Consider the following 12,909-nt stretch of genomic DNA (forward strand, 5'->3'; position numbering starts at 1 on the left):
AAGGAATTTCAAATTTTTTTAAAAAATTTATTTATTTATGATAGTCACAGAGAGAGAGAGAGAGAGAGAGAGAGAGAGAGAGGCAGAGACATAGGCAGAGGGAGAAGCAGGTTCCATGCACCGGGAGCCCGATATGGGATTTGATCCCGGGTCTCCAGGATCGCGCCCTGGGTCAAAGGCAGGCGCCAAACCGCTGCGCCACCCAGGGATCCCGGAATTTCAAATTTTAATTAAAACTTAAATAGCTGCCTGTGGGCAACAGCTACTGTACTGGACAGCATAGTACTACATAGATCTGGGTGAAGGTTCCACTTATGTAAAAACCCAAAATCCTGTACACTTAAGATTTATTCATTTATGAAAGTTCTACTTCAATGTAATTTTTCTCTGTTTTGTTTTGCAACAACAGGTGTGTAGCAAGATTCCACAACGGCTTTGTGGCAGTATCTTAGGAAACCAGGGCTCCTGAGGACAGAGTTCCCTGGATCTGAGCACAGGCACCCAACAACCACTTCACAGCCCTCTGCCTCAGTTTCTTCCACTTTTTCAGTGAAGCTGAAGATTTCCTCTTCCTCATCTAGTTCCCCCAAAGAGAAAATCTGGCAAGTGTCAATTCTGTTATTTTGCCTAGTCTTTGTCCAAAGGAATGAACTAATAAGGACCATAATACCTGGGGTGTGAGAAATACTTGAGCAGAGGCTGAACAAGTAGAGGAAGGGAATTAATTCTTGTGCCAAGTTCACTAGTCAGACTCCCTATGGAGTCACTGACATGCTTTTAAATTCCTTGGGGGAGCTATTTCACTTTCAAAATCTGGCATTACCTGATCATTAGGCATGAAAGACATTTTTCAAGCTTCGTCTGGGGTCCTATGCCTCATTAGCAGAAAGAATGTCCTTACTGCCTGCCTGGCCGCTACCTCCAGAAAGCAGAAGGGATATCAGACACAAAGGACTATCTGAATGACCAGCCTGTGGAGACTTGTGTCATCGGGATGTCTTTACTTGACCTAAGGACAACTGTGCAAGGTTATAAATCTTCATCTTTGGTGTGGTAAGTTAAAAACACAAAATCTTAACACCTTACTTAAAAATAACCGACTGTGAGATTTAGATTGCGGCTCTCATTGGGTGAATGCATGGGGTTCTCTGGAAAGCACCCTCAGGGAAGGAGCTAGCCTGACAGCTCACAAGACCACACCACCACTAATAACCTCTTCTCCACCAACATCTTTAATTCTGGCATGGAAAGGATATGCAGAAAGATGTAATACACCAAGTTCTACCTTCAAATGTTTCTGATCTTATTGACAAAAGAAAGACCCATTAGTTTTAAGAGTGGACTCTTAAATCTACCACCTTGGTACTAATGATAAGAGGTTTGTGTAAGTGCTTCTAAGAAAATACATTCACCGTACGGGGCTAGTTCTTCAAACTCCCATTCCCTAAAACTCAGCCTTAATTAAACTTGGGATTTTGCTCAAGTAATTGTTCACAATCCCATCCAATCTCCATCTTGGCAATTTTCTTCAATAATGCCAATAACTTAATCATCTCTATCTTTCAGAGGTTCTTAAACTGAGATCCCCACACCCCATAAAACTTTATGTAATACTGTGTATTTACATATGCATTTTTTTGGGGGGGGGAGTTTAAAAGTTCTCATTAGATTCTTAGTGATCCAGACTCAAAACAACTTAGGAGCCATTGGTTTATTCCAATTTACAAGCCTTTTTAGAATTCTTTACCTAAGTGTGTGTTTTTTTTTAAAATATTTTAATTATTTATTCATCACACACACACACACACACACACACACACACGTAGAGACATAGGCAGAGGGAGAAGCAGGCTCCATGTAGGGAGCCCAGTGTGGGACTTGATCCCAGGACTCCAGGATTGTGCCCTGGGCTGAAGGCAGGGGCTTAACCCCTGAGCTACCCAGGTGTCCCAGAATTCTTTACCTAAGTGTGTACCTAGACAAACTAAAAAAAGGTCATTCCTCCACCAACCAGTAATGCTTCAAAATTTCCATCTTGGGATTACTAAGTGTCCTAAAAGGGCCACCCATCACCTCTCCTTGCATGTCTAGGTCAGTCAGGGCTAGAGGATAGGCTGGGAAGGGGATTATGAGTGATGACAAGAGAAAGGAGATCCAAATGCCTGCCCACCCAGTATGCGTGTCCCTTTCTACTGGGACTTCAATGCTCTGGCCCATCAAAAAGTGAAGTCTACTTCCCCACCCTTTGAATCTAGGTTTGGCCAGGATCTGCTTTGGTCAACAGGGCATTAAGAGACATGACACAAGTAGACACTTGAAAAGCACTTACATATTTAACTTCACCCTCTCATACTACTAGAAACCCTGAGGCCACCACAGGAGGAAGTAGCTTAGACTACCCCCATAGAAAGAGCCTTCAGCTATTCCAGTTGCCATTCCAGATATGTGAATGAGGCCATTTGGGACCAATGTGTACCAGTCAAAAGACTCACCCAGCTAATCCCACAGAATTATGAGAAATAGTACATAATTTGTTAAAAATTGTTAAGTTCTGGGTGATCTGTTACACAGTAAAAATTGACAGAATTAAGCAAGCAGCAAAAAGAAAATCCGAAGGCCAACAAGAACTATGAAGAAGGAAGTTCTGATTTTTGGCATGTTCTTGGTATCTCCTGACTGTTCCACAGGAGTTTCTACGTAAAAATCCCACAACAGAGATCGCAATGGAAGTTAAAACAAAAACAAAAATAAACCCTCAGGGCACCTGGATGGCTCCGTCGGTGGAGCCTGTGACTCCAGATCTCAGGGTCATGATTTCAAGCCCCACGTTGGGTGTGGTGCCTACTAAAAAACAAAAAACAAAACAAAACAAAACAAAACAAAACCACCTCACTAAATTCTCTAAGTGTCAAGAGAGAACCTACCTGACTGAGTTCTCTTTGTCCTCTCAAAAACTTCTTGGGAAGTGGGAGGGAGGATGGAGTAACTGGGTGACAGGCATTGAGGAGGGCACCTGACGTGATGAGCACTGGGTGTTTGTTACATGTGACTGATAAACTACTGAACACTACATCTGAAACTAATGACGTGCTATGTGTTGGCTAACTGAAATCATAAAAAAAAAAAAGTCTCCTTTGATGAATACACCTGAAAAGATTCACTGCCTCTGAATGCCACTTACCTTAAGTAGCTCATACATATAAAACCGGATATCGAAGTCTGTCAGGATCTGGTAAAGTTGCTGAAACACATTTCAGATAGCAGAAAGTTAATTTAGTCTCATCATTTTGTCATCCCAAATATTGGCCATAATTCTCTGTAAACTTTACTGCTTAAGTCACTGAAGAACCCCAGGACTTTTTACCACCTGATCTGGAACAAATGAGACAAAGACCAAAGATGAGGGTGTAATACTTTAGTTTTTTTTTGTGTGTGGGGTGGGGTGTGTGTGGAATTCCAAGGGAGAGAAACACTTAATTCACTGTGGATCTTCTAAAAACTTGTTCAATGCTCCATCATTTCAACACCCTAAATTACATTATTATGGAGATAAAGCCCAAGTTGTCCAATTGTCCTCATATTCTTAGTATACTTCAAAGTAATCCACTGGAGCAGCAGTGTCTGTCAGAGAACTAAGTTCTGAGTGCAGAGCAGAACCTGAAGAACTTCATTGGCCCAGGTGGTAAAAAGTGGCAAGACAGTCCACCTGCTTTGGTTCTGGCAGATGGTAAGAGACTTAAGAAAGGAGTACGAGAGTGAGATGTTACAGGAAAAAAAGAATAGACATAGGCACTGAAAATGATTCCAGGTCAAAAGGACATGCAAACAGTTCTCATACTGGGACACAGACATACCCTTTAGGAGTTTTGTTTTTTTAATTTCAATTTCTAAGAGGCAGAGTAGCATTAATACATCCAGGTTCATTAGTCATCACAAACCTTCATCACAAACTATACTATTAAAAAAAAAAAAAAGAAACTATACTATTATTTTTAGTAATCAATTCCAGGTATATGTTTCCCCATCAGTCCAACGCAGCACCTTCTAGAAAATCAGTACACTTTTTAAAACATCCTTTGTTTCTTTACTGAAGACTCAGGCAGTAAGAGGGAAGCTCTCTAAGGAGCTCTGATCAGCATATATAATGTATCTGTGTAAGGAGGAAGTAAAACTACACATCCCAACGTGTTTGTATTTATAATGATATATGGACATTAATATGTGGGTGATTTTGTATATATGTGCGTGGGGGATGGACAGCTGGCACACGGGGAAATAAAGGAAATTTTTCATTGTATACCATTTTATATTCTAGATCCATGTAACTACATCACCTGTTCAGAAAGATGAACAATTTGCCAAATTTAACATCCTCTAAGAACACCAGGATTTAGCTTCCTCCTCAAATTTTCCATTGAGAAGAGTAATTCTCCCTCTGGCTTGGTAAGAGTATTTGATTTCTTCAACCTCAGGCAGCAGCCAGCACAGAGCATGAGAACGTGCGGATCAAACACCGGTGGTGCCTGGGAGCTGCCCTGCTATGGGAGGCTAACCTGGCTTAGGGGGAACTACACAGATGGCACTAGCACAGCACCACTCTGGCTCAGGAGTGGATTCAACTTCAGAACAGCCAAACACCCAAGTATTCTGTCCTCCAGCTTGGCTCCACATGGCAAGGAAGATTTCTCAGCCGGCATACCAACAACCCATATGTACAGACATGGGCTGAAGATACTATCTCTGGGTGTCAAATCAGCTCCTCCTCCGAGGATTAAGGACATCACTCCTAGACTGTGCCAAGTTTAACCTCAAGTCAATATACAGGCACATGACAGTGAAGCAAGCATTTCCTAACCCTCAGAAGGTTGGAATATTTTACCTACAGAGAACAAATATGCAGTATTTTATCATTTGGACTTTTATCTGTGGAAGGTTTTCCTCTCCTATCATGTGGTATCCATACCAGGCATCTGTGTAAATGGTGTTAAGACAGAACACAAAACGTCCTTGGATTGCCAATATAATATTTCTAGCTACTCCAACCAACCTCAATGTTATGTAATATAAAACACTAAATGAATACAGTGGTCAGGCCTAATACATTATGAAGTCCCAAATGATAGGCTGACATTCACTCCCATCTCTTAGGAGCTGTGGGAAGGAGACCAAACTACATCTAGAACATTTTACCTCCTGGGCCTAAAATTCAGGACTCGCCAAGGTCCACAGTCTGGCTTCGTCTACTTTTGTGGCTCTGTTCCCACTGTTGCCCCCAGGGGGTCTCCAACTCTGGCCAAATAAACCTGCTTGCCTCCTCTGTTCTTTCTTTTCCAGGGTCCCCACCTCTTTCCAAACCTAGAACACATCATCCCTCTCCCTTAGCCTGTTAAGTCAAGAGAGCTGACGGTGGTCCCCCTTCCTTATCTGAACTCTCTTGCTATTTACTGTCCTCGGGGGTGTCCCTGCAGTTAATGTTCCCCACTCAGGCACTTGGCTGTGTGCAACAAGAGGCCGCTCCACTCTGCCTGCATCCCAAGTCCCATGCTAGTGTCCTGGCACATCAGGCACACACCTCATGGGGAAAAAATAGGTGCTGTGGCTGGTGGTAGTCACCAGCTTACTAACTCAAGATCTTTGCTTTCCCTCCCTCAAGTATGGTAGGGGCCACCATACAACCTGGTCCATATTCTAAGTATTTGGGTAACACAAAAGCAGAGTAGCACATGCTGTATATATACCTCACCCATGAATAGCGGTACCCAGAAGGCAGTCGATAAATATTTGCCTTTGAAGATGTTCACGAGTCAATGGAACAAAATTAAAACTGTCTTCCAGGAAACACAAGTGTTAAGAGTCCATGACAAGTTATAAAGGGAAATTTCACAAGAACCACACTTTTCTTCCATTCTTCTTGGCCAGCTATGTGGAGAACATTGTTAACCAACCAACTGTGAAATGTTGGCAGGAAATTAGCTTTGCTTGTGTTTTCATGAAATAAGTGACTTATCAAAAACAAGCCTATGCTTCCCAGAAGATTACAAAGGTGCTGAGGAAGAAACCAATCATCAATCCTTGTTTGGTCTCAAAGCCTCAAACACACTGGCATTTTCTTAGAAACCAGGCCTACTCTAGGACTACCCAAAAGGCCCAAGGTGGAAATTTTCTGGGACTTTTTATTAATCTCAGAAAGTCTGAGGAGGACAATGGAAAAAAGGCAATCTGATCAATGGCCTCAGAACCTCTTTGGTCTCAAACTACCACCCAGAATGGAATGGCCTCACGTGGGCCTCGTTCTTGCTGTATACCTGTTGGTCCTCTGACTGCAGGTATATTTCAGCATACCAGTCAGCTATAGGTTCCTCAGGCCCCATCCCCGAGAACTCATTCAGGAGGACTACACACCTCAGCAAGCCATATGTGGGAATCACCAACACAGCTAACTCTCACCCTGCACACAGAGCTTGCAGATTCCCTTACACACACAGCTTGGTCTGTATCCAGAAATCCCAGTGGTCCCCACGTAGGGAGAAGAAAAACTGGGGGGGGAGTGGGATATAAAGTCAAAGATGCTTAATGTAGTTATCACCAGTTCTGGCATTAACACATAACCCCAAGATCCAGAATAAAATCAAGGTCAATATTTTTAGAAATTTAAGGAAGTAGAACAAATCATTAATCAAGCAAATCAAAGTTATTATTAATCACCCGAAAACATCTTAGAAGATCTCCACATCAAACTCAAACAGCATTAACAAGGCCTTAGGACATCAGCTAGTCAAGGCCCACCTGTATAGGAGGGATTCAGAAATTCTCCACAGAGCAACATGGGTCTACTATCTTCTCAAATGGACTCTACTCAGGGTACCTTATCAATCTTTAAAATGTCCAGATGATATACTTTGCTTAAAATGTCTATTCATTTTCATTTATACTCTTCCAAAGGGAAAGAAAACTAAGAAACTTTTTCTGCCATAAACTGTACATTAATTTCCCTGAGAAAATGTCAAGTTTGTGGAGTTTTCTATAACTGTTTATTCCAACTTTTAGAGACTGGCTTTTCCTATTCCTTTGTTTGGAAGTTTTGTCTTTTTTTTTTTTTTTTCTTTTTCTGAGTGTCACTATGTATCTGTTATGATCCCTTTGACACATACAAAGCATTAACTATTTCAAGGAGAAATTGACCAAATCAGTACCTCTACCATAAAATGCAGTATGAAGGGGAAAAACGATTAGGCCACAGAAGATCTGAACTAAATTAACAAGCTTGATGTAAAAAATGGCCATGCACTAAAGTCACAAAGCAATCGCCAACAAAGTCCAAATAACCAACATTATATAGTTCATGTTCCTCTAAACACAGTGCAGCCAAATTAGAAATTAACAACAAAAGACTATCTTTGTTAAAAAACCATGTGGATCCTTCCTCATATTATTCACAATTATACAGCTTCTATGAAGGACATTCCTAGGACTATTACTAGGAAACTCTTAAATATGGACTCTACTATATATCAGATAGCATTATCGTTTAAGTATTGAATTCCAAGTGTCCTAATAGTACTGGCAAGTAGGAAAAGGTCCTACTTAGTTCTAGTGCTAGCATATTTAGGAGTGAAGTATCAAGATGCCTACAACTTACTTTGAGATGATTTCAACAAAAAGATAAAGAAGGGAGGGTAAGGGAAGGAAGAGAACTGCAAATATGGTACATATTATCAACCAGTAAATCTAAGAGAAAAACATGAGAGTATTAATTGTCCTTCCAATTTTCAGTAGGTTTAAAAGATTTCAAAGTACATAGTTTGAGGAGAAAACCCCAAATTCATGAGTTTGGAATTTGTACAACTTTAAAATGAAGATTTTTTTAAAAAAATGAAGATTTATTTATTTGAGAAAGAGTATGTGTGCATGCAAGCCCATTCGTGCAGGTGGAGTTGCAGAGGGAGAGGGGAAAGAAACAAGTAGATACCACACTGAGCGAGGGGCCCACAGGGCTCAATCCCACAACTCTGAGATCATGACCCGAGCTGAAACCAAGAGTTTAATGCTCAACTGACTGATTCGGGTGCCCCTGGAAATTTAATGTTTGATTTGAAACCTATACAGAAGTGAATTTCATAAGCACAGAATGTAGCTAAGATGGTCCTTGGAGTAAGCACAGATTTAAAGCCCACTTACCATTAATCAAGAAAGACATAAACACTTGAAATGAGCAGACTTCGACTCAAGAAGTTAGGGGGAAAACAATGAAAACCCAAGAAAGAAAAGAGTTAAAAGGAACAAAGAAGGGAGGAAGAAAGAAAATAGAAGGAAATAGAAAAAACAAAAACATTTAATTAATAAAACCAAAAGTTATAAGGGAAAGGAGGGGAACTGAGTGGGGAAAAATGAGAGAGGGAGACAAACCATGAAAGACCCCTAACTCTGGGAAACAAATGGTTGCAGAAAGGGAGGTGGGTAGGGGGATGGGGTAGCTGGGTGACAGGCACTGAGGAGGGCACTTGATGGGATGAGCACTGGGTGTTATACTCTAAGTTGGCAAACTGAATTTAAATTAAAAAAAATTAAGAAAAAAAAACAAACCCAAAAGCTGTTTCTTTGAAACTACTATTGAGATCTCTAGCAACACTGGTAATTTTTAAAAAGAGAGAAAAGGTACAAATAATGTTAAAAATGTAAAGAAAGAGGTGCCTGGGTGGTTCAATCGGTTAAACATTTGTCTTCAGCTCAGGTCATGTCCCAGGGTCCTGGGATCGAGCCCCGCATCAGGCTCCCTGCTTAGCAGGAAGTCGTCTCCCTCTCAGTCTTCCTCTGTGCTCTGTCAAATAAACAAAATCTTTAAAAGAAAACGTAATTACAAACATATTAAAGTCTCTGAGCCCTAAGAGAATTCTATTAACAGCTTTAAGTAAGATTGAAAGTGAACAACTTTAGGGGTACTTGGGTGGCTCAGTGGGTTAAGCATCTGCCTTTAGCTCAGGTCATAATCCCAGGGTCCTGGGATTGAGCTCCACATCAGGGATCCCAGCTCAGCAGAGAGTCTGCTTTTCCCTCTCCCTCTTCTCTAACTCATGCTCTCTCAAATAAATAAAAAAAATCTTAAATAAGAAAAAAAGTGGACAACTTTAGAAATAGATACCATCCAAAAAGACTCAAGAAGAGACAGAAAACCAGAATAAACCTTTCATTTATATGTGTGTACATTCTGAAAAGGATAGTCCAAAGTCTCCCTTCCCTCCCTAAAGATATCTAGATAATCCCTATTTCATATAAAGTTTCAGAGAACAGCAAGGAAAAGCTGCCCATTAAACCCATAAAACTATTAAACCAGGGACAAACTACCTCTGGGTGATACCTTAAATCCAGGTACTAATACAAAGAACAATAAAATGAATAGTAAAAATAAAAAACAAGCTTTTCTAATAAGATACAGGACAAAATAAAAACCGTGAAGGACATGAGGACATTAAACTAGCTGATTTCTCTATTTGTGGCCCGTCATACTACCTGAAGAAAATGATAGTCTTACCATGATTTGCTCTTCCAAAACACATCTGCTGATACTGAACAATCTAAGTTGACTAAAATGGCAGGGCTTGACCACGCATAGGAACCCTTTGGCGTGACATGGGAGACCAAACTCATCCTACCCTCTGCTTCTTCCTCAAGTTCATCTCAGGCAACAATAAAAGGAGTGGGGCTTGGCGGGGATGTGGAGATTCACTCACAATAACTAAGAGAATGGAAGAGACAATGACTTTTTTTTTTTTAAAAGATTTCATTTCTTTATTCATGAGAACACACACATACACGGGGGGGGGGGGGTGGGTGGGTAGGGCAGAGACACAGGCAGAGGGAGAAGCAGGTACCATGCAGGGAGCCCAACGCGGAACTCTATCTTGGGTCTCCAGGATCACGCCCTGGGTGCTAAACCACTGAGGTGCTAAACCACTGAGCCACTCGGGCTGCCCTACAATGACATTTTGAAGCTAGATCAAAATGTCCAACTGACACAGCAGACCAAAAGAGCAGAGGGAGTCCAGAACCAGACAACCTCACATGGAAGAACCATAGGAAGGCCCAGGAATCAGTGACCCTGGGTATCAATGAAAGAGTAAACAGATTCAGCTGAAAACAGGAAAATAGGCTTAAAACCACCACACTGAAAATGGGGAATTATGAGAAAGTATGTGTAACATTCCCCATAGCGCCCCCCTGCTGGAGGCCAGGAGGCCCATAGCCAGGCTTGCAAGCTCTACACAGGAGCTGACAAGCAGTCATCAGTAATTTCATGACTCTATAAGAGTAGACAGTCAAAAACCATGACATATCAGACAAGTGTGACAGAGACAAAAAACAAGAACACACAAAAAAGGAATTTAAGAAATTGAAGAAAACATCATTGGGGGGGGAGCCCACACATTCTCAGTGAAAAAATAGAAATTACATCAAAGAACAGGATACTACCTTTAAAAGTTCAGAGAACAGAACAGAGCTGAGAGATGAAATCTAACATTTGAAGGACTTCTAGAAAGCGAGAACGAAGAAAGGAAGGAAATCAAAGAATGTTAAAAATATTCTTTCAAAATAGAAGGACATGAATTTCTAGATTGAAAAGGCCCAGCAAGTGTCCAGAACAAAAGATAAAAGTGACCCATTCGAAGGAACATCATTGTGAAATTTCACAGACTGTGACTGAAGAGAAAATCCTAAAAGCTTTCGAAAGAAAAAACCAAAAGCAAAATCAGATCACGTAAGGTGAAGTCAGAATGGCTTCAGTGGTAATACTGGAAAAAGCTCTTCAAAATTTTGAGAAAATTATTAGTTACAATCCAGAATTCTATGCCACGGCCAGTATGTTAACTGGAAAGATAAAATAAAAATGTTTTCAGATATGCATGGCTCAAAAACATTAATTTTCCATGACCTCTTTAAAGGAAGCGCCTAGAGAAGAATGTGTGCCATTAAGGCATTCCTTTGAGAGCTAAGATGTATTAGAAGTAAGATTTGTCCAGGGAGTTAAAAATTCCTGCTGAACTGTTGCCTGCTGTTACATCATCAGGATACCCATCAATTTAAGAAATACAAAATGCTGAAGTGAAAATTTTATATGTGTGGCCAGACAACTGGTAAAAATTCATTAAGGAGGCAAGAGCATGGGTGCCTGGGTGGCTCAGTGGTTGAGCATCTGCCTTTGGCTCAGGTCGTGATTCCGGGGTTCTGGGATCCAGTCCCACATCAGGCTCCCTGCATGGAGCCTGCTTCTCCCTCTGCCTATGTCTCTGCCTCTCTCTCTGTGTCTCTCATGAATAAATAAAATCTTAAAAAAAAAACCAAAAAAACAAAAAAGGAGGGCAGCCGGGTGGCTCCGTGGTTTAGTGCTGCCTTCAGCCCAGGACGTGATCCTAGAGACCTGGGATCGAGTCCCGTGTTGGGCTTCCTGCATGGAGCCTGTTTCTCTGCCTCTCTCTCTCTGTCTCTCTCATGAAAAAATAAATAAAAAAATCTTTAAAAATAAAAAAAATTTAAAAAAAAGAAAAAAGAAAAAAGGAGGCAGGAGCATTTAAAACTCAGGCATTTCTCCAAGTTTCATTAAGGCCAGCTTTTAAACTTTTGGCATTTAGGAAAATGTTTGGTTTCATTAAGAAATACACATTCCCACTCATGTATCTACACCTTGATACATTGGGTCATTAGTTGCAAAAGTGGGATCAGATGTTTGTATCAGTACTAGCTAAGCACTGCTAGGCTGATGAAAAAACATTTATGTTCTACTGCTATGAGCTCACTATTAACTTCACCTTTGAGACACATTAACAAGGAAAGTTGTTATATATCGAAAAACTGTACTGTATATAAAATTTGCTTGTTTCATAAATTGTAATATCTGTGTTTACTTATTTTCTACTAATAAACCTTAGTGTTGTTTTTAGAGTGGTTACCTGAGAAATATTAAAGGTGAGATGAAGCTCTTTTATTTCTATCCCAAAGTTTCACTCTCAATACTAGCATCTTTCAACTACAGATTTGGTTTTGGCCCTAACTTCCATCACAACAAAATCACATGCCTTTTATTCACTGACAGAGTATTATCACCTAAAAGGTCTCACAACTCTTCTCAAAGTCAACACCACAATTGTTTTTATATTGGTTTTCTTTTTTTAAAAATATTTTATTTAAATTCAATTTGCCAACCTATACTAGAACACCCAGAGCTCACCCCATCGAGCGCCCTCCGTACTGTTCATACTGGTTTTCATATATTATTATGCTCTACCAAGTCCAGGATGCCTGGCCCCAGAGACCTTACCAGAAGTTAAGGTTGTAGTGTCTGAACAATACAAACTCATGAAAAACCAGCTTAAAACCATCCTTTTAGAAGCATATTTTAAATCTAAATTAATATGGATTAATTTATAATGCATTTATAAGAAATGTAAATACCTAGGATAGGGCTTTTCTAAAGTACAGTGACACTTAACTAGCTCTTCAGTGTCCCTTGCTTTGTTTAGTGTTAATAGACACACACACACTCATAGCTTGAATCCCATGTGCTGTTTCTTTTCACACAGGCCCTGTATCCCTTTATTGCTTCCTATCAGCAATGGAAGATTCCTATGCAAATCAAGTATCTGCCTAAAACTATGTTGTCTAAAACAGGAATGTTACAGATGAGGCATTAGTTTAGACCCAGCCCAGTAGTTATTCCTCAGGTAAGCAAGGCAAAGGGTGATGAGTAATTTCACCAAATACAAGAACCCAACCCACTTTCTTCATCCTATACTCATGCTGTAAGGAATCCGATCTGTTGCTTCCCACTCTCACCAATGATTTTTCCTGGCCCCCTCCTGTTCTGTACTATCACCACCTGCCCATCCCCCAATTAACCCATGCCAGAAAGAAAAAGCA

General features: G+C 40.6%; 1 protein-coding gene across 3 annotated transcripts in view; it reads right to left on the bottom strand.

The window, feature by feature from the left end:
- Positions 1-12,909, bottom strand: part of CSNK2A2 (casein kinase 2 alpha 2) — a 39,449-nt gene that overhangs the window by 13,354 nt on the left and 13,186 nt on the right. For all 3 annotated transcript variants that reach the window (XM_055331558.1, XM_055331560.1, XM_055331559.1), the window contains one exon: positions 3,182-3,241. In XM_055331558.1, the coding sequence (XP_055187533.1) occupies positions 3,182-3,241 (60 nt within the window). The remainder of the gene's footprint in view (positions 1-3,181; positions 3,242-12,909) is intronic.

The sequence above is a fragment of the Nyctereutes procyonoides genome, unplaced genomic scaffold (genome assembly GCF_905146905.1).
Source record: "Nyctereutes procyonoides isolate TBG_1078 unplaced genomic scaffold, NYPRO_anot_genome, whole genome shotgun sequence".
Classification (NCBI taxonomy): Eukaryota; Metazoa; Chordata; class Mammalia; order Carnivora; family Canidae; genus Nyctereutes; species Nyctereutes procyonoides.